Source organism: Saccostrea echinata, unplaced genomic scaffold (genome assembly GCF_033153115.1).
Source record: "Saccostrea echinata isolate AGI-Se365-2 ecotype Australia unplaced genomic scaffold, CSIRO_AGI_Sech_v1 ptg000043l, whole genome shotgun sequence".
NCBI classification, from domain to species: domain Eukaryota; kingdom Metazoa; phylum Mollusca; class Bivalvia; order Ostreida; family Ostreidae; genus Saccostrea; species Saccostrea echinata.
Window position 1 is genome coordinate 3,111,252 of NW_026889792.1, and position 19,701 is coordinate 3,130,952.

General features: G+C 33.2%; 1 protein-coding gene across 2 annotated transcripts; it reads left to right on the plus strand.

Annotated features, from left to right (window-relative positions):
- Positions 1–2,286: 2,286 nt before the first annotated feature.
- Positions 2,287–10,056, plus strand: LOC133201371 (uncharacterized). Of its 2 annotated transcripts, none has more exons than XM_061337190.1 (6): positions 2,287–2,358; positions 2,770–3,011; positions 5,944–6,123; positions 7,960–8,111; positions 9,063–9,283; positions 9,425–10,056. In XM_061337190.1, exons 2-6 carry the CDS (start codon positions 2,776–2,778, stop codon positions 9,857–9,859), a joined length of 1,224 nt encoding a protein of 407 aa, XP_061193174.1. In that variant the 5' UTR covers positions 2,287–2,358; positions 2,770–2,775; the 3' UTR covers positions 9,860–10,056. The 2 variants fall into 2 exon arrangements, with proteins under 2 accessions (XP_061193174.1, XP_061193173.1); XM_061337189.1 differs by lacking the exon at positions 2,287–2,358 and adding an exon at positions 2,539–2,645.
- The last annotated feature ends 9,645 nt before the right edge of the window (positions 10,057–19,701 follow it).

Here is a 19,701-nt window from a genome sequence, read left to right on the forward strand (position 1 = left end):
TTTTTCTTTTTTACTTATTCTTTATCATTGTAAATATATTAGAACGCGAAATGTACTTCATGAAACACTGGCATAACAATACTTTCAGGTGCGTATCTCTTTAATTCTTTTTGATTGAACGTAATTTCAGGACCTCAATGCAAACGTTAATTCAAGAGAGAGAGAGAGAGAGAAAGAATACAAAATTGAAATGTTTTATTTAAAGGTGCTTAGACACAGATTTTAAGTTAATATTTACTCCAATTTTCTGTATAATTTCATGACTTATATGTTGCTATAGCATTTCATACGAATATTTGATAAAAATCTTATTTTATCTGGAAGATATTGAAACTTCGAATTTCTGGACGCGTTTGATAGACACATCCTTTGCACTTTCACAAATTTTAACTTTATCCTTATTACTTTAGAAAAGTAGCAATTTTGTTGTTTATCAATGAAAAATATTAAAACTATAATGCAGAAATTTCATAGTAGAAATGTAGAAAGCAGAATCCTCTCACCAGTATTGTCAGTCCGTGCTCAGTGGTGTGTGCAGAGTTTAACAATTGAACACACCCGGTGAATCGAAAACATTAACAACAACAAAGCTCGTGCCCTGTTTACAAAAACAATTTACGTTTCACGGGTGTATTCAATTTGTTAAACTCTGTACACAACTACACAACACTGAGCACGGGCTGACAATATTTAAGTGAGTGGGTTTTGCTTTTGCACATGTTTACTCTGAATTTTCTGGATTATAGATGTAATATTATTCATGAATACACAACAAAATTGCTACTTTTCTTAAGTATCAAGGATAAACTTAAAAATTGTGAAAGTGCAAGGATGTGTTAATCAAACGCCTTCCGAAATTCAAAGTTTCAATAATTTCCAGATTAAATAAGTTTATAATTTTATTTTCGTGTGAAATGCTATAGCAACATATAAGTTGTGATATTATACAGAAAACTTGAGAAAATATAAACTTCAGATCTGTGTCTATGCACCCTTAAGTTTTATAGCATTTAAGTGTGATCAACATTCATTTTTTTTTTAATATAATGGAACTTTGAAATGATTATAAATATGAAATTACGTTTCCCTCGTTATAAACAAAATGCGCCAGCCGAGCTGCCACTAACTTAGGTGCTATTGACTTTTTTTTAATTCTGAAAACCCTATTAAATATATCACTTTTATACCAAATTTTCCTGATTTTTACATGGACTGGTACTTAAATTGTTTTCAAAACATAGCAGGGTCATAAATCCATGATAGGCAATTGAGATAACGTATAAATGATCTCTTAAAGTAGAATTTTTTGAAAAATAAGGAGAACCATGAAAAAGTATTGCATGGTTATAGTTTGTTCCAAAAGTTCTCAAGTACTGAATTTTAGTATTTGATACTCGGACCTTTCGACGAGTACAGTTCGAGTAACCGGTTAATTACTCGTTGAGTACTCTAGTTATTATCAAACTAGAATGATGCATTTCAATTATTTGTGTTCTTTACCTATCATCAGAATTTTTGGAGAATTATATACTGTACTTCTTTTATTGATAAAAAAGTCCAAAGTTTGATGTGTTGTATATCTCACAATTACGACTTTCGTATCACGAAGACCATGAAAATAGAGAAAAACAACAGAAGCAACAGAAGCTTGTGATTTACTTTATTTCCATTGTGATTACAACATTTTATAAATTGACTGACTTAAAAGACCTGACTCAAAAACTTTTTCTTAACCTCCAGGAAACAATTATCTTTTTTATTCATTCATTTTTTTCCCACATATTTCATAACTCTCTAACTTCATATTTGCAAGTGTTTTTGAATAAAAATAATTTCCCTCCTACCTACTTACCCAAATTTTTATCCTGAGTCGAGAGAGAGCAAGCAAACAATTTTGTGAAGAATTTTTTTCTTATTTAAATTGTATATATTGACATCCACTGAATACTATCTCCTTTATTGCCGTTTATCAGTCAGTAAACACCGATAAGCATCACATCTACAGATTTTTTGAGCAGTGGCTGTTCCATCAATGAAACGTACAATGATGTGCATGTTAATAATACAATATTTCATCCGATAAATTATATTTAAAATGATTATTTATAAAAATATAAATATAAACAATAAAATGTCTTTCTTTGGTTGTTAGTACGAAAATTAACGTTGCAGCTATTGCAGAAAAAAATTACATAACCCGAATAACAGCTGCAACATTAATTCCCATACTATAACAACCAAAGAAAGCATTTTATTGTTTAAAAGAATTGTTTTGGTTTATTTTTGGATCTTAATTTCGTCGCCTTTGTAATGTTTTCGATACTGAGAAATTGACTGTGCAGTACCTTGACTTCTCAGGTATGTTTGGTTCATATACTAGTATTTGGTAAAATAAGTGAGTAAGGTTATTAATTGTTTTAGTTGAAATTGGTGTGCAACAAACAACGGAAGTAATTGAAGGCATCATGATTGGGATCGCTATTTAGGCAGATTTAAAAAAAACAAAACAAAACAAAAGCGAAAGTAGAGAAGGCGGTTGATATTTTTTCTTCGCATAAATTGATAAAACTTAAAGACTTGAGAGAGGCAGCTCAGACTCTTATCTAGTATTCTGTATGTCTGGAACTATGAGTTCTGCTGCACAGGTAATTGTATTGAAAATTATATAAATGGCCCATAGTTATTTTTAGAATTTAATTCCACTATCAAAGCACATCTATATAAAAAGAACACTCCTTTCTGTATCTAACTTACTGTTCAAAATTTCAGATAGCTATGACCGAAGACATGAATTATCAACAACTAAAAGATGAAGAGATACAAAAACTTGAAGAACGTCTGGATGAGTACACTCTACCAAAAAATGTCGCCATAATAGGTCCACCAGGCGTCGGCAAGTCTTCCTTCATAAACTCGGTCATTGCAAGTTTTTCCTCCAACTGCTGGCGAGAGAGGACCAAGGTTGGATTCTTTGATGGAGGAGGGGGCCAAGTTACACATCATCTCATAAAGTTAGTATCTAACAGCTGAGGGAAGTGAATTTTAAATAATGATGTTCTTTGAATGTTTATTTACATTTTCAGTATGCTTGGTATGTCAGACTGGTATCATGTTCCGCTTTTAAGGCGGTATTATACGCTGCACGTGTATAGATTATTGTAAAACATGGTCCAATGGCATAACAATTATAACATCAATGTAACATCATAGAGTTAACTGTTCTTTCATTTGATTGAAATGTAACTTGACCTGTATGTGCGTGCAATAGTGTTTCCTTAATATGAACAGGAGATCAATAATGCATATTTTCAGAAAGGACAGTGGTATTCTTTTATTCTGTGTGTCTAAGGAAACATCTTAATTTAAAGACCATCTGCTTTAGAGCTAATGACCAAACACATTTTGGATTCATTTTTTTTTTTTTTGTATTACAGGACATCTCTTTGCTTGAATAATAAGAAACTGATTTGCCCAGTTAGCTTTTTTTCTGAATAGTTGTCTGAAAATTATAGATAAGCATTGCCATAAGACTTGGGAATGAAATTCATCAAACATTCTAATCACTGATCATTCATTCAGAAAATATAGGCTTACATATGGAGAAATGCTGTGTACTTCATTCATAAATTAATGATCTTATGACAGTACTAAATAATATTCAATAATTTTTTTACGAAAATAAATTAAAATACAAATTTGATCATGCAGCAGTATACCCTTATCACCTGCATATGGGGTTTATATCTCTCAGTTGATTCGATACACCAGAGCATGCTCTACGATTGAACAATTTCTAAAAGTCTATAAGTTATTGACAAACAAGTTGATGAAACAAGAATATCAGCAGTCTCGTTTAAAGTAATCATTTCGTAAGTTCTATGGTCGATACAATGACCTTGTCAACAAATACAGTCTATCATTAAGTCAAATGCTGACTGACTTTTTTCATACTATTTGTTAGGCCATTGTTTACACACTAAATTGTCGACAGATTTTTCCGTTATTTCCCGATCATGACGAGGAGTACACGGCGGGTGTGACCGGTCGGCAGGGGATGCTCACTCCTCCATGGTACCTGATCCCACCTCTGATGTCTTAGAGGTCCGTGTTTGCTCTGCTCTTATTTTGTAATGTTTAATGGACTTTTGAGCTCGAATACTGTTCATTATCTCCACATATTTCATCATATTCTCATCATGTTAAAATATTTTCCTAGGCTATAAACTTCTTATTTGCTTCATTCGGAAGCTCGTTCACTAAATTTATCAATTAACAATAGTTACTTCCATTCACCTCGATATGTCCCTATTACTCAAAATAAAAGACATCTGTTTCACATATTTATGTTTGACTGACTATAGATGATAAGGGCTAACAACAGTATGACAAACGATATAGTTTCTGCTTTTCCATCGCCAACTTTCCTTATTTATGTAGTAATATTCCACTATCACCTGCATATGGTGCAATGTCTCCCAACTTTTTCGATACCCCAGAGCATGCTCCGAGTACGATCAATGTTTAAACGGAGGCTGGTTACCGATAGATAAGTTAACATTACAGGGATTTCAACAATCCCATTTAAAGTCTTCATTTCGTAAATTCTATGGTCGGTATAATGACCTAACTAGAAATACAACCCGTCATTGGGTCGTATTTTTACTCACATATTTCATACCAATTGTTCGGCCTTTGGTATTAGCCTTTGACTACGGTTTACTCCGTCTACCTGATCCTCCTAGGCACCTGATCAATACATTGGGCTCACTGAGGGTGTGACCAGTCTACAGGGGATGCTTACTCCTCCTAGGCACCTGATCAATACATTGGGCTCACTGAGGGTGTGACCAGTCTACAAGGGATTCTTACTCCTCCTAGGCACCTGATCAATACATTGGGCTCACTGAGGGTGTGACCAGTCTACAGGGGATGCTTACTCCTCCTAGGCACCTGATCAATACATTGGGCTAACTGAGGGTGTGACCAGTCTACAGGGGATGCTTACTCCTCCTAGGCACCTGATCAATACATTGGGCTCACTGAGGGTGTGACCAGTCTACAGGGGATGCTTACTCCTCCTAGGCACCTGATCAGTACATGGGGCTCACTGAGGGTGTGACCAGTCTACATGGGATGCTTACTCCTCCTAGGCACCTGATCAATACATTGGGCTCACTGAGGGTGTGATCAGTCTACAGGGGATGCTTACTCCTCCAAGGCACCTGATCAATACATTGGGCTCGCTGAGGGTGTGACCAGTCTACAGGGGATGCTTACTCCTCCTAGGCACCTGATCAATACATTGGGCTCACTGAGGGTGTGACCAGTCTACAGGGGATGCTTACTGCTCCTAGACTCCTGATACCGCCTCTGGAAGTTCTTGGATTCCGTGTTAAATGCCCTGTTCACAGTTTTGTATTGTTTGTAATTTTTTGAGATCGACCGGTCGTTGGAGTTAGAGATTTTTTGGACTAGACAAGCTCCAAAATACTAACGTTCTGAATAAATTCATTCATCTGGAAATATAGTCCAATGTTCATATGCTGCATCTTAAGTTTAATTGATGGCTTGTATATTTTGTCATATTCATTCCTCAAACAATGGTTAATGAAGGACATGAACATGTCCAAATTTAAATCTAATCAGTCACCAGGCGGATAAAGATTACAAGCTGCATTGGGGGTATGGATTTTGTATATTAAGTGTCATCCTGATTTTAAAATTTGATGAATATCGAAGCTATATATCCAAAGTAAATAAACCTATCTAAAAGAGAAAGCAAAACAGACATTTAGAGAAAATTTGGATCAATATATTTATTATTGGATCATGTTCAAGATTTTTAAAAACTTAAAGCTAATTTAGACAGTATACTAAATTTTAAGACTTTGTATTTGTAGCAGTTACCAAATAAAATATATAAAATGACAATTTTTTTTAAAGAATTACAAAGGAAGAATATCTGGACTCAGAGAGACAGAAGGATTATCCATATCCAACTCTGATTGACATGAATGGATTCGATGATGAATCATCTGAGAAAATTAAGGAGTTGCTGAGATATGTTTTATTTGGTCTGGTGCCACATGAACACAAATTACTAGATGCTATAAACATTTATACGTGAGTTTCTTATTTTGGATTTAAAGATCATATAATTAATATAATCAGGGGTTGAATGAAATTGAGTTCTGTAGATTTAAGAACTTAAGAGTAATATTTCCAAGAAGGTTTTTAGCTCTACTGGTCAGAGACCAGAAGAGCTTATGCGATAGTAAGGTGTCTATCGTCCGTCCATCTGTCTGTCTGTCTGTCTGTCTGTAAACAATTTTTCAAAACGCTACTCCTCCTACAGTTTTGGTCCGATTTCAATATAACTTGGCACACAAGTAGACTACACTAAGATACATAATTTAGTGCATCGGTTTTTGATTTCGATGGACGGTGTTGCCATGGTTACTAAAAATAGAAATGTCTCTGAAATTCCTTTAAAATGCTACTTCTCCTACAGTTTTGGTCCGATTTCCAATATAACTTGGCACACAAATAGACTACATTAAGATACATAATTTAGTGCATCAGTTTTTAATTTCAATGGACGGTGTTGCCATGGTTACTAAAAATAGCAATTTCTGTGAAATTCCTTTAAAATGCTACTCCTCCTACAGTTTTGGTCCGATTTCAATATTACTTGGCACACAAGTAGACTACACTAAGATACATAATGTAGTGCATCTGTTTTTGATTTCAATGGACAGTGTTGCCATGGTTACTAAAAATAGAAATTTTTGTGAAATTCCTTTAAAACGCTACTCCTCCTACAGTTTTGGTCTGATTTCAATATAACTTGGCACACAAGTAGACTACACTAAGATACATAATTTAGTGCATCGGTTTTTAATTTCGATGGAAGGTGTTGCCATGGTTACTAAAAATAGCAATTTCTGTGAAATTCCTTTAAAATGCTACTCCTACAGTTTTGGTCTGATTTCAATATAACTTGGCACACAAGTAGACTACTCTAAGATACATAATTTAGTGCATTGGTTTTTGATTTCAATTTACGGTGTTGCCATGGTTACTAAAAAAGAAATTTCTGTGAAATTCCTTTAAAACGCTGCTACTCCTACAGTTTTGGTCCGATTTCAATATAACTTGGCAGACAAGTAGACTACACTAGGATACATAACTTAGTGCATTAGTTTTTGATTTCAATCGACGATGTTGCCATGGTTACTAAAAATAGAAATTTTTGTGAAATTCCTTTAAAACGTTACTCCTCCTACAGTTTTGGTATGATTTCAATATAACTTGGCACACAGTTAGAATACACTACGATACATAATATGTATTTCTGTTTTTTTTTTATTTCGGTGAATGGTGTTGTCATGGTTACTAAAAATAGAAATTTTTGTGAAATTCCTTTAAAACGCTACTCCTCCAACAGTTTTGGTATGATTTCAATATAACTTGGCACACAGTTAGAATACACTACGATACATAATATGTATTTCTGTTTTTTTTTATTTCGGTGAATGGTGTTGTCATGGTTACTAAAAATAGAAGTTTCAGTGAAATACTTTCAAAACGCTACTCCTCCTACAGTTTTCATTTGATTTCAATATAACTTGGCAGAAGTCGACTAATATTAAGATACATAATTCTATTTATTGTTGCATGTTGCAAAGTTTCAAATTCAAGTGCTACTTTTCTTTTGTTATACATACAGACCAGTAGAGCTACAGTCTCATCAGAGACTTCTGGTTATATAGTACAATGATAAGTAGGCTTTTTTTTTTTTAAAGATAAATGAAGCCTACATATCTGTAAGCGATGGAAACTTTGTTTCGGGATTTTTTATCTGGAAAACTTTATGATTTTACTTATTTTTTTTCTATTTTCTCTCAAAGTAAAGCATTTTTTAATGCTTTCTAGATAAAGTCTGATGATTTTATTTAGAGATGGGGGAATAAAAGGAATGAGGGAAGCTTATTTATCAAAGAAGGAGACCCTGAAAGTGGACTGTCTGATATTTGTGGCATCATCGGCCTCTGTCCTTCCACTAAATCTGATGGAAGCAGTGAAGCAGGTAGCATTAAAAGAGGACAGAGGTAAGAAAAGAATTTATTACATTTTCATGAGTGAAATACTGTGATTTATTTATTGAATAAAAGTGGTATTCTTCACAGTGTAAAAGGATGCCAAAGTGATATTCTGTCACAGTGTGAAAGGATATCAAAGTAAATAATAATTTCTGGCCAGTCATAAGATAGAGATAGTAACTAAACCATCTTGATAGAGACTGAAACTGCCAATTTCCTCCCAAATATGTTGCTAAAATCCAAATTACATTGTTTTCAATCTCACAAATGCTAAGCTATGACGTCTCAACTGCTCAACTATGATGTCAATACCTATGACATTGATTAAAAAAAAAACAGAGGCAAAGGGAAATCAAAGAAATGTAATAAACAGAAAATTCAATGTTTTATAGTTGGATATGGAATTTATTTTACTCTTGAGACCAGATTTTTTTAATATTTTCACTCGTGCCTCGCACTCGTGGACATATCAAAATATCCTGTGCCACTTGTGAAATAAATTCCATATCTAACTTCAAAACATTGAATATTCTCTATATTTGTTATTCAACTCATATATTACAAAATCCCCCCCCCCCCCAATAGCTTCCTAGAATGAATAAAGAAAACTGTTATCAAATTTGACTATAATAAATAATGTGTATTGTTCTTAAGTCACTTTCAAGAACATTTATCTTGCTACTTTGAACTTAACTCTGCCCACAACATGCACAAAACTGAAGTATTTGTCCAACTAATTACTTTAGTTCTGTAACATTAACCCTTATATTAAGGGGATTCAACTTATGGTGTAGATTATGGTGGTCTTAAAAAATATACACATAATTTAAATGGGTAAAGTTATGTCACTTATTCATGAATTTTGTTCCACTTTTCTTTATCAAATAATTTGAAAGCAATAGGAAAAATGGTTGCATTGAAACGTTTCAAAACCAGATTTTTATTTTTGTTCTTCTGCAGTAATTCCAGTATTTGGTGTTTTAACAAAAGAAGACAAATGCAATAATTTGGAGGAGAGTGTTTCAAAAAAGAAAGAGTTTTGCTCTAAGCTTGGTCTTCCAGAGAATCGTTTTCTTCTTTGCACAAATTACTGTGATGATTATGACAAAAACAAAGGCCAGTCTCGCTGGAATCGGGTGTATCCAGAGCTCGATGTACCCGCCTTAAGTTTCATGAGACAGGTTAAAAATGACCAAATCCAACCTCTTTTTCTGTAGTTCATTAATTTCCTACATACATATTTTCTGTGATAAACATATAATTTGATTTTCTGCAATAATAAGTGTATACGGTTGTGTATAATGACGTAATTTCATTTCAAGGTTTGTGATGTTGGCATCAAAGTCCTACAAAATAATGCAACACTTGAGGGACCCAAAACTGTCACTCTCCAACCCCAACAAGATCCCCACACTGCTACTGATCCCCCACCAAGAGACCCTCCCCCACCTGTTGATAACTCTGTCATCAATGTCCTGGCATTTGCTTTCAAGGGTTTGGTCATCGCTATACTCCTATACTGGATCCTTACTCCGCCTTTTGATGGACAACAGATGGTTGATGCTTGTGCCCAGTTTGAACACAAATCTCAGACAATGAACTTTTCCATTCCTGGAATAAAGAACCTCTGTGATAGGATTGGTGATGTAACACAGAGACAACTCATGACACCACTGATGTGTTTTGTTGTGGTTATCATAGGTATGGACTTTGTGATGCCTCAGATTATCAGAATGTTACACAGACTTGGTATTTAACTACACTGGCTTTGGTGTAGGAATCAAAATGTTGTGACATATGTGCAAAGGGTTGTGGCAGCAATCAAAATTGAACTTTTCTTGCAAGTTAATTTTTTTTTTAGCTTCCCTTATTGAAACATGTTTAAGTATTGTGAAGTAAAACAAGAATTGTTTAATATAGCAATAATATGTATAAAATATTTTATAAATTACAACATGTAACTTTCTGATAGTCATAAATTATGCTAATATTCAGTGACCTAGAATTAAAAGTTTGTCGTGCTTGTCTTCTGACAAACTGAAAAAAATTCTTTCTCACCAAAAATAGTACTAGGACCTCTTAAAACATCAGAGGTTGGATCAGGTGCCATGGATGAGTAAGCAATCTTGTCGACCAGCCACACCTGCCATGTGATCTTTGTCATGATCGGGCAAATGGAAAAATCCTAAGAAAATTCAGTTGTAAATAATGGCCTAACAGTTCGTATTGTGGCATATATTATTAATAAAGGTTTATAACCACATGTCAATTGCAGTTTGATAACCCCAACTGCTGTACCTTAAGTTACTTGTATGGATTTTATCATATATATGCATGTATATACATGTATATGTGTGTGTGTTTATCTTTGTGTATGTAACCTTTCATTCAGAACTTTCTATCTTTTCATTGTAAAAAGTTTGCATGCCTTCTGAGTTCTGGGCCCAAAATTGGAAAATAAAATTATCTTATTAAAAACGTCAGTCAGCATTCGACTAGCTGCAATAATGTAGCCCTCTCCGACTTAATAATAGATTGTATTTGCTGCAAGGTCGTTGTATTGACCATAACTTGCGAAATGATGATTTTAAACGAGTCTGTTGGAATTCTTTTTTAACTTGTTTGTCAAAAGCTTGCCTTGTTTTAGAAATTGTTCGTACCAAAAGCATGGCCTTGCGGATAGAAAAGTTGAAGTCATCACGTTTGTCGTAAAGTTTTGTTGTAAGATTACCATTAACGTCTTTTTCTAGTAAAATTACATCCCTATAAGAGTTACAAATTCTCGTATTGGACGTAAAACAACATACATGTACAATCGATCAATCTAGTAAAATATCCAGATATAAAACCGACAAATGTGTCAGACTTTTTCAAGTTCACTGGGATATAAAGACCGCGGAACATTAATTGGCAAGATTGGAAGTATACAGCTTACGTCATTTCCATCTGTTGACATTGATATGGGCGGGTACAATACAACACGGGCGTCTGAGAAAACATTGGATTGAAATTCAAGTTTGAAGTTGATTTTCAATCCACCTTAGCTATTTTCACACGCAAAGTGTTAATGTATGATCCAAAAGACAAATAATTTCAATTCCAAAATATTATGAAATTGATGTACATCAAAATTTTCGATCCAGTATTTTTATAAAGATACGCAAGCGTTATAGATTATTATATTATTTCTAGAAATCCTTATAACGCTTGCCTGTCCTTAAAACGTTGGACCTAAATTTATATAAATGTCGAACTATTCCGAAATGGACAACATTGGATCAATCGCTAACACTGTTCGTATTAGATTAGAGTAGCTGAGGTGGATTGAAAATGAATTTCGAACTAGAATTTCAATCCAATGTTTTCTCAGCGCCCGAAATGTTTTGACTATAACAGATGGAAATGTTGTAAGCTGCATATTTCCAATCTTGCCAGTTAATGTTCGGCGGTCTTATCGAGTCGACAAATGAATGGAAGTAACTAATGTTAATTGATAATACTTTCGATACATCTTAGGGTATTCCATCCCTAATAGCCTCAGATTCAATGAATTTGTATACATAACAGATGTGTACTGGTAGAATACTCGGTATTTTTAGACAAAATTCCATTAATTACTATTAGAATGTAAGAATGGAACGTGTCCTAATTTATGACCTTGTTGAAGAGTTATTTCCTTCTTTTTTTTTAAGTTATAAAAATCAATTTTAAAAAAAATCAATACTTTAAAAAAAATTGTTTTCAATTGTCATTTCTAATGATTAATTACTGCTTAGTTAATTACATTTTTTGAAACTTTCTCTTGGTAAATCCTTTTCTACTGTAAAATGATTTGAATTAATATCAGAGTATTATATACGTGATGGATATTTAAGGATAGAGAATTAGGTCCTATTAAGGATGGAAACCCTTACTGTCGCATTGAAGGCCACAGCAAGTGTTTTTCTTCTCATATATATGAAAATATATTTTAAAAAAATAAGTAAATAAATTCTACTTCATATGAATACAAAAATAGGTCTGCCAATAATGGGGCGCTATTGGTACTCATGGAAATTCCGACAGATTGTTGGAAGACCTGCTGTCTAAACTACATAATTATACTATTATATTATATATTGTCAATCAGAAACTCGAGCATTTTTCATATAATATATAAATAGTGCACGTTTTTGAGGGTAACAGTTAAAATTGACACCCCAAGGAAAACCATTGTCAACCGACGCGTCAGCGGAGGTTGACAATGGTTTTCCGAGGGGTGTCAATTTCAACTGTTACCCTCAAAAAACGTGCACTATTTATTTTATTATACTGAATGTCTTATTGATTTCGGATGTCATAAAAAAAAAAAAATTCGGAGATCGTCGTTAAGTTCACGCTTAGAAAGCTTTCAAACGGTTAGAAAGCTTTCAAACTCACCGCTTCTATTTTTCTCAATAAGAAAGCTTCGGAAAAGATATACCAACCTCTCTATTGTTTGTTTGCTACTCAAAAAGTCCTCGCAAGGATGTTTCGTCTGTCGTTTGTTGTTTTCAAGTAAGCTACATCGGACGCAAGCTTTTAATGACGTCGTTTATTTGGCTTCTTTCAAACGCACAACTGACGTTTTGAGAATTCTACGGTGAACCGTACGCGCATGATTTGAACGCATGTGACATTTTCGTAATGTTACCCGTTGCCAACTGTGTTGCTAACGCTGAGGGTAATATTACGGATTGTTAAATGCGTCTAAACCAATCAGATTTTAGTATTTAACATGAAAGTATAATAATATCAGCTTCAGAGTAATAACTCATTAATTATATGTAGTTTTTGGAGATCAAGTCTTCCAACAATCTGGCGGAATTCTCATGGTTACCAACTGCGCCTTGCTATTAGAAGACCTTATTTTTCTATTTATATGAAGCAGAGTGTACTCAAAAACCTCTTGCAGTGGCCTTCAACATTTAGATATCTGGACCACGCTTGATTCCTTTTTATTCCTAAGTTGATTCGACATATCCCTTTGAACTCAAAATAAAAGACACTATAGAGTCTGATTCATATGATTCATATTTGGATTTTTTACTAGAAAAAAAAAACATTAATGGCATCCTAACGACAAAAGTTTTTGATAAATCGTAGGGGGCACCAAGCCACAACGCATAAAGTCCCCCCCCCCCCCCCCTTACGATTGTATACTCCAAAGGCCAGGCCACCTTTGCATAAATAGATAATATCACAATTTTTCAGACAACTCTTTGATGATTTTGAAATCACATGCAATACTTTTTGCTTATTTTGTTATGAAATAAAACTGAGTAAGTGCATTTTTTATGAAACACATTAGACTGTCACTCTCATTAGTAACACTCTCATTTGAAAGTCTGCATTTCATTTTATATTTATATATTTTGTAGGCAATGAAAGACAATATATTGTCTAAAATAAAGGTACTTTTGTTAAAATATGCTGGAAAACCAATGACAATGACTTTCTATGACACATCTATATTTAAAAGCGATGATATTTTACTCCAAATAGGTTTTACTACACGGCAATCAAAAATAAGATGCTTTATGTCTTCTTCTACATTACAAATCGAACAGTCTTTATCTAAGTCTTTTTTCCATTTACTTACATACTTGTTACAAGTCAGTAAGTTATGCATCAATTTAAAGTTAAACTCTGACACATTCTTATCAAATATTTCTTTGACTTTTTCCTGGTAAATATTTCCCCATAAGTGGAAGTCGTTAGTACAGAATAGCTCAGACCAAAATCTTTCCATTAAAGTTTTTTTTATGTTTTGGGTAACAAGATATTGTAGAAGAATTTAAGATTTTTTACCCTCAATTTGTTCAAAATATCCGTGAAAGTTGAAGCAGAGCTGTGAATTATTTGCGTTTGCTTTATTCTGTAGGTTTATTTTTGGAATATCTTTCTTAAGAGCACTCTTTACAATCACGTACTCACAAAAGTAGTTTTGTGGACATATTAAATTTTCTTAATTTCATTTATTGTTTTAAATCCGAGTTCATTGAAAAGATCATTCACATATTTATAACCACTTTTGATTCAGTTTGGAAGAAAAAGCGGTTTTCCTTTATACGTTATGTTTTTGTTAAACCATATTTTCTGTAACTGGAATTTTTCTTGATTATTTTGTTTACATTCATTAAATGCACACATTACCTCTTTATAAAATTGTGGGAGATATTTGATATTTAGATCTTGTATTCTATAATCATTGTTACGAAAACATTTTTTTTTTTCATAATCAACCCAAAACCATATTGATCACCACTGAGCTTGTTACCTTTGATCTGAAATCAGGCATTGATTATTTTGTATCTGTATCTACTGCGTACCGCATGAAAAATGTTGAATGTGATCAATATTTTATTGAATACTGCATGACACAATGTGTAGCCTCACTAATTGACTTGACGTCAACCGTGACGGTAAAAATTAGGTCAACAGTTTTTTTTTTTTTTTTTTGTTTGTTTTTTTTTTTTTTTTTTTTTTACAAATCAAATGACCATTTGCATGACAATGTTTCCCTATTAAAATTTTAAGGCTATTAGCAGCAAATAAAGTTCTTGAATATTATGGAAATGATTGATTGTGTGTAAATAATATGACCTGATCGAGATCGAGATTAAAAATACATCTTTTGTTTTCCCGCTATACGAAAAGTTATACGCCGAAGAATTTCTGTTATAATGTATTTAATTACCAACACTTCAAAGGTAAGCATGTGTGTATAATTGTAAGGGATTTATTATGTTCAAGTATCAGCATGTATATTTTACTTACGAAGAATACAACGATATTAAATACTCTAACATTAAATGCTATATTAGAAACGTAAGCCATATTTGGATATTTGATGTGAACATTAGATATTTTGGCTAGTGTAATGTACTCAAAAAAAGTCAAAGAAAAATCGTCTTCGGAAGGAGTACTGTACACTGACAAAATTTTGTTATTGAAAATACAGGTTAAGAATCTAAAATGTGTGATCATTAAGACGTGCATCGTCACAAGCCACGGGGTTTGAGGCCATCCTTTTTCCACAAACCATAAAATGGACACGGCCAGTGGCTTACAACGATGAAAGACTAAAATTCAAATAGTATAAATGTGTTATACCATAAAGAATAACAGATTTTTCATAACTACTCAAGGCATGCGTAATGGTTATCAGTCGCTTATCAGAGTATATCTTTCCTACAACCAAATCATGATATGAGTGTGACTAAAATGGGTAGTAAAACCCGGGCCGGGCCGGGAATTTCGAAACTGAAAACCGGGTTTTTGACAATTACGAAATAAATACTTATTCTTTCTTAATGAAATTTACGGACATAATTCATAACAATAAAATTTGCCTTCGCTGAGAGTTTTAACTCAAAATATTGTGTTTTTCAATGATAATCACCGATCGTCCTTTTCCTGGTGACTAAAATGGGTAGCAAGCCCGGTTTACACTTTTTGATGTTTCATACTTAATTTCGATAACATATTTGCAATTATGTCTGTTGGATCGTTGAAATTGAACTTAAACTACTAAAAACATCTAACTATTGTATTAATATATCCTGATTATTAAAAATATACGCATTTTTTGATATGACTGTCAGACGAAATCATAAGAGGGACTTCCTGTTACAACAGATCTAGGCCAACATTCGCAATTCAATACGTTCTATTCCCGATATTGCTATTTGCAATGGCATGAAGTCACCTTTCAAAAATTAAATAGCGAGATCCGTTCTATTCCCATTAGTGAACTCTTCAAAATTAGAGGCACGTTTGGTCGTCTGACTGGGACAGCATGGTGTTGCGGATAATAAAAACACGCCAATCTCAATCCAGTTTTAAATGTTAAATGTATTTGTCATTCCAATTAAAGAATAGAAGAACTAAAAGACGTATGTAAGAGAGCGAGAACCCTAAATTTATCATCCATTAATAAAGAATACAATATTTCCGAGGCATGTGTATTGTATTTAGATGTACCATACGATAAATAGATACAGACGATCAACAATAGATATAAATTGATATCGTTGTCATTCCTACTCTTAATGTATATAAAGTCCACAACAATTAAATATTTCATTTGCATTTTCTTAGGATTTGTTCATCGACATTCAACGTATTGTTTACATGTTTACGTTACGTTTGTCCCAGAAATCCCGCGAGATTTGTACATTTTCCGACTTTTTCACAAAAGAGCGCAACAAGATGAATTACTCTTCCATAGTGGAAATAGAAAGTAATTCTTAGTTCATTTTAAATAAACATATAATTATTTCATTAAAAGATATTTGTTGGTATTGTTACATGTAATTCAATCATTGGTAAAATGAACAAAAGACAGGGATTTAGCCTATCAGCCTATTTTGGGAAACGCCATTTTTGGGGAATTGGGAAAATATCATCAGCTATTTGATGAAATTGGAAAAAAATTAAAATGTTGCTTAAATCATGTATTCAGGTGTAATTCATTTAACATTTCAGCATGAACTCTAATTCATTTAACATTTCAGCATGAACTCGAATTTGGGCAACCAAACAGACAATTAAATATATTTAACTTCATCATACAAGATCAATTATGAATAATAGACTAATAAAAGTAAAATTGACTTCAATGAGTATAAGTATTTACCTATACAACTTAGGGTAGTACAAGTGTGTATGGGATTCCCATTTAGGTCATTATAGAATCTGTTTCTGGAGATTATAAATCTTCTGCAAAAAATTATACCACTGGTACACATTTTTTCAAAGTCCTCTTTTAATATGTATAAAAACATTGAAAATATATTTTCTATCTTAAATAATGCCTACAGTCCTAACCATTCACTCGTAGATCAATTGAGTAGGTGGAAATAACTTACTAAATCTATACAATTACACAATATCACCATTTTCAGAAAAACAAAGGAAATTCGGATTAGAAGGCGATGTTATTACAGTGTTTTTAAACCTGTTATGACTGTACCTTTGCTAAATAAGTTAAATAGATGAAAATTACAGACAATCTGACAGTTTTACTCTGTGTTTTTCCAAGATGATTAAATATAAAAGCACTATTCACCAATTGGGAAAAAATACTGCCAAACTGGGAAAATCTGAACTCATTTTCAATTGAAAATGAGGCCGAATTTCGGCCCCTGAGAAGGTACTGATAAATCCCTGAAAGAAATCATGAGAAAAAAACCAATAAGGAAAATAAACCGATTTTTTTTTTTTTTATTTTTATGATTAATGTAAGCTGACATTTGAAGAAGAGGGATATATTTTGACCTTTTATAACACACAACCCTTCAGAAATCATATGATTGTGGTGTAATTGACAAGGTATCAAAAAGTTGGACGGAGTAGAGGGCTAGAGGTATAGATCTGTACTAAATACACTCATATTTTTCATTCTTTGCGACCATCAAAAGTGTCGTTTTCTTATTTTCAGTTGACACGCAAATCCTACTTTCGATGTCTTAATGGAGAGGATGCAATTACTTCTTACTGTTTTTCTGTATGCCCTATCTTGTCTGCAAGTCCATCATTTAAAAATAAAGATTTAAACTTTTTGATTTATTAAAAGTTTATACGCCCAAGAATAAAGCTTTTTAAAATTGCATCAAACTTCAAGATCATGAGGTAAATTAAACGTGTACCATCCGAAAGATCTGGATAAGTAATGCACACTTGAAAAAATAGAAAAGCCCCGTCTCTCTAGCAAAAGTTAAGGCCGACGTTAACATTTTATTTGTGTTTCCACATTTGACTCCATGCCCTTTTTCAAAAATTTTAACATTGGTGATAACTTGAAGATTTGAAGAATGTAAAATGAAATGTTTAAATTTAAAGTATTCAATGTATAACGACCATATTTTGTTCCTAATAAATGAATGGTCCGATATTTTTAATCATGGTAGCATTTTGAAGGTGTTATCAAATAAAAATACTCCACCGAAGGAATTTACAAAATTTTGACTATTGTACAATTAATTGCACCTTGAATTTTACATTGGTCTATGGGTAGCACATGTGTTATTGAAATATTGTAAAAAGCAATTCATACAAATTTCTTGATGAAAATATGCATAAACTCTCTCTCTATTAAAATGTGAAATAAAATAAATCATTTACACTGATATTTTGACAAAATTAAAATTACCTTCTTTTCATCAAGGGCAGATAACTCTTCAAAAACGATTAAGGTTCAAAATGGCTAGCTTCTTGCATCAATCTTGTAAATTTGGTTCATTTAACTTTCATCGTTATCTAGCAATACTGATTTAACTAGTTCAAAATGATTGAAAATTGCTCAATATCCTTAACGTATGCAAATAGGTTTGGGATTGAAAATTTAATTAAATTGGTCGTATACATGCAACAGTCTGACAGCATAAAAAAACAAGCATTCTGGGAGTATTCTATTAGCAATACTAGTCCCCTACCGGCAAATGTAATCTGGTTCCCCTTAAAATTTGAAAATGCCATAATTCCGTCAAAAATCACTGATGCGGAACGAAATGCAAACTTAATTTGTAACTAACCAAGGTAAAGTCACATACCAAAAATTAGCTCAATATCTGCAAGTGTTTAGAAAAAAATTGCGGAAAACCCTTAAAAATTGAAAAGGTCGTAATTCCATCAAAAATCAATGAAGTGGAACGAAATGCAAACTTATCTGTAACTCATCAAGATACACTAGCATACCACAAATCTACTCAATATCTGCAAGCGTTTAGGAAAAAAATGCGGAAAACCAAGTGGGACAGACAGACAGAGGGACAGCTAGACGGACGGACAGACGTAGAGGAAACCTATAATCTCCTCCGGTTTCACCGGTAAGGAACTAATAAAAAAGGGTTATATTGGGATGTAGTATGCCAAAATTGTAATCAGGGTTTGACACAGTGCACTCGTAATGGGCTCGTGCACCATATGTCAAGTAGGTTCCAACTTCTTTCAGTACCAAATTTTATTCATACACTACTACAAAACCCTTATTTCACTATTACACAACAAAAAAGGGGGAGGGGCAACCGGCGTTTCAATTAACATTTCAAATAGTAAAAAAAGTCTTTGGAAAAAAAGTGCGGAAAACCGGAGGGGACTATAGGTTTCCTCTGAGTCTGTCCACCCGTCTGTCTGTCTGTCCGTCTGTTTGTCCCTCTGTCTGTCTGTCCCTCTTGGTTTTCCGCACTTTTCTTCTAAACGCTTGCAGATATTGAGCTGATTTTTGGTATGTGAGTGTATCTTGATGAGTTACAGACCAAGTTTGCATTTCGTTCCGCTTCAATGATTTTTGACGGAATTACGACCTTTTCAATTTTTCAGGGTTTTCCGCAATTTTTGTTCTAAACGCTTACAGATATTGATCTGATTTTTGGTATGTGACTTAACCTTTATGAGTTATAGATTAAGTTTGCATTTCATTCCAATTTATTGATTTTTGACGGAATTATGGGATTTTCAATTTTTAACGGGCAGATTACACTTGCCGGTAGAGGACTAGTATTGCTAATGCAATACTCTCAGAATGCTTGTTAAAGTAAATTTACGATATAGAATGAAACACTAGTCTCATTTTATA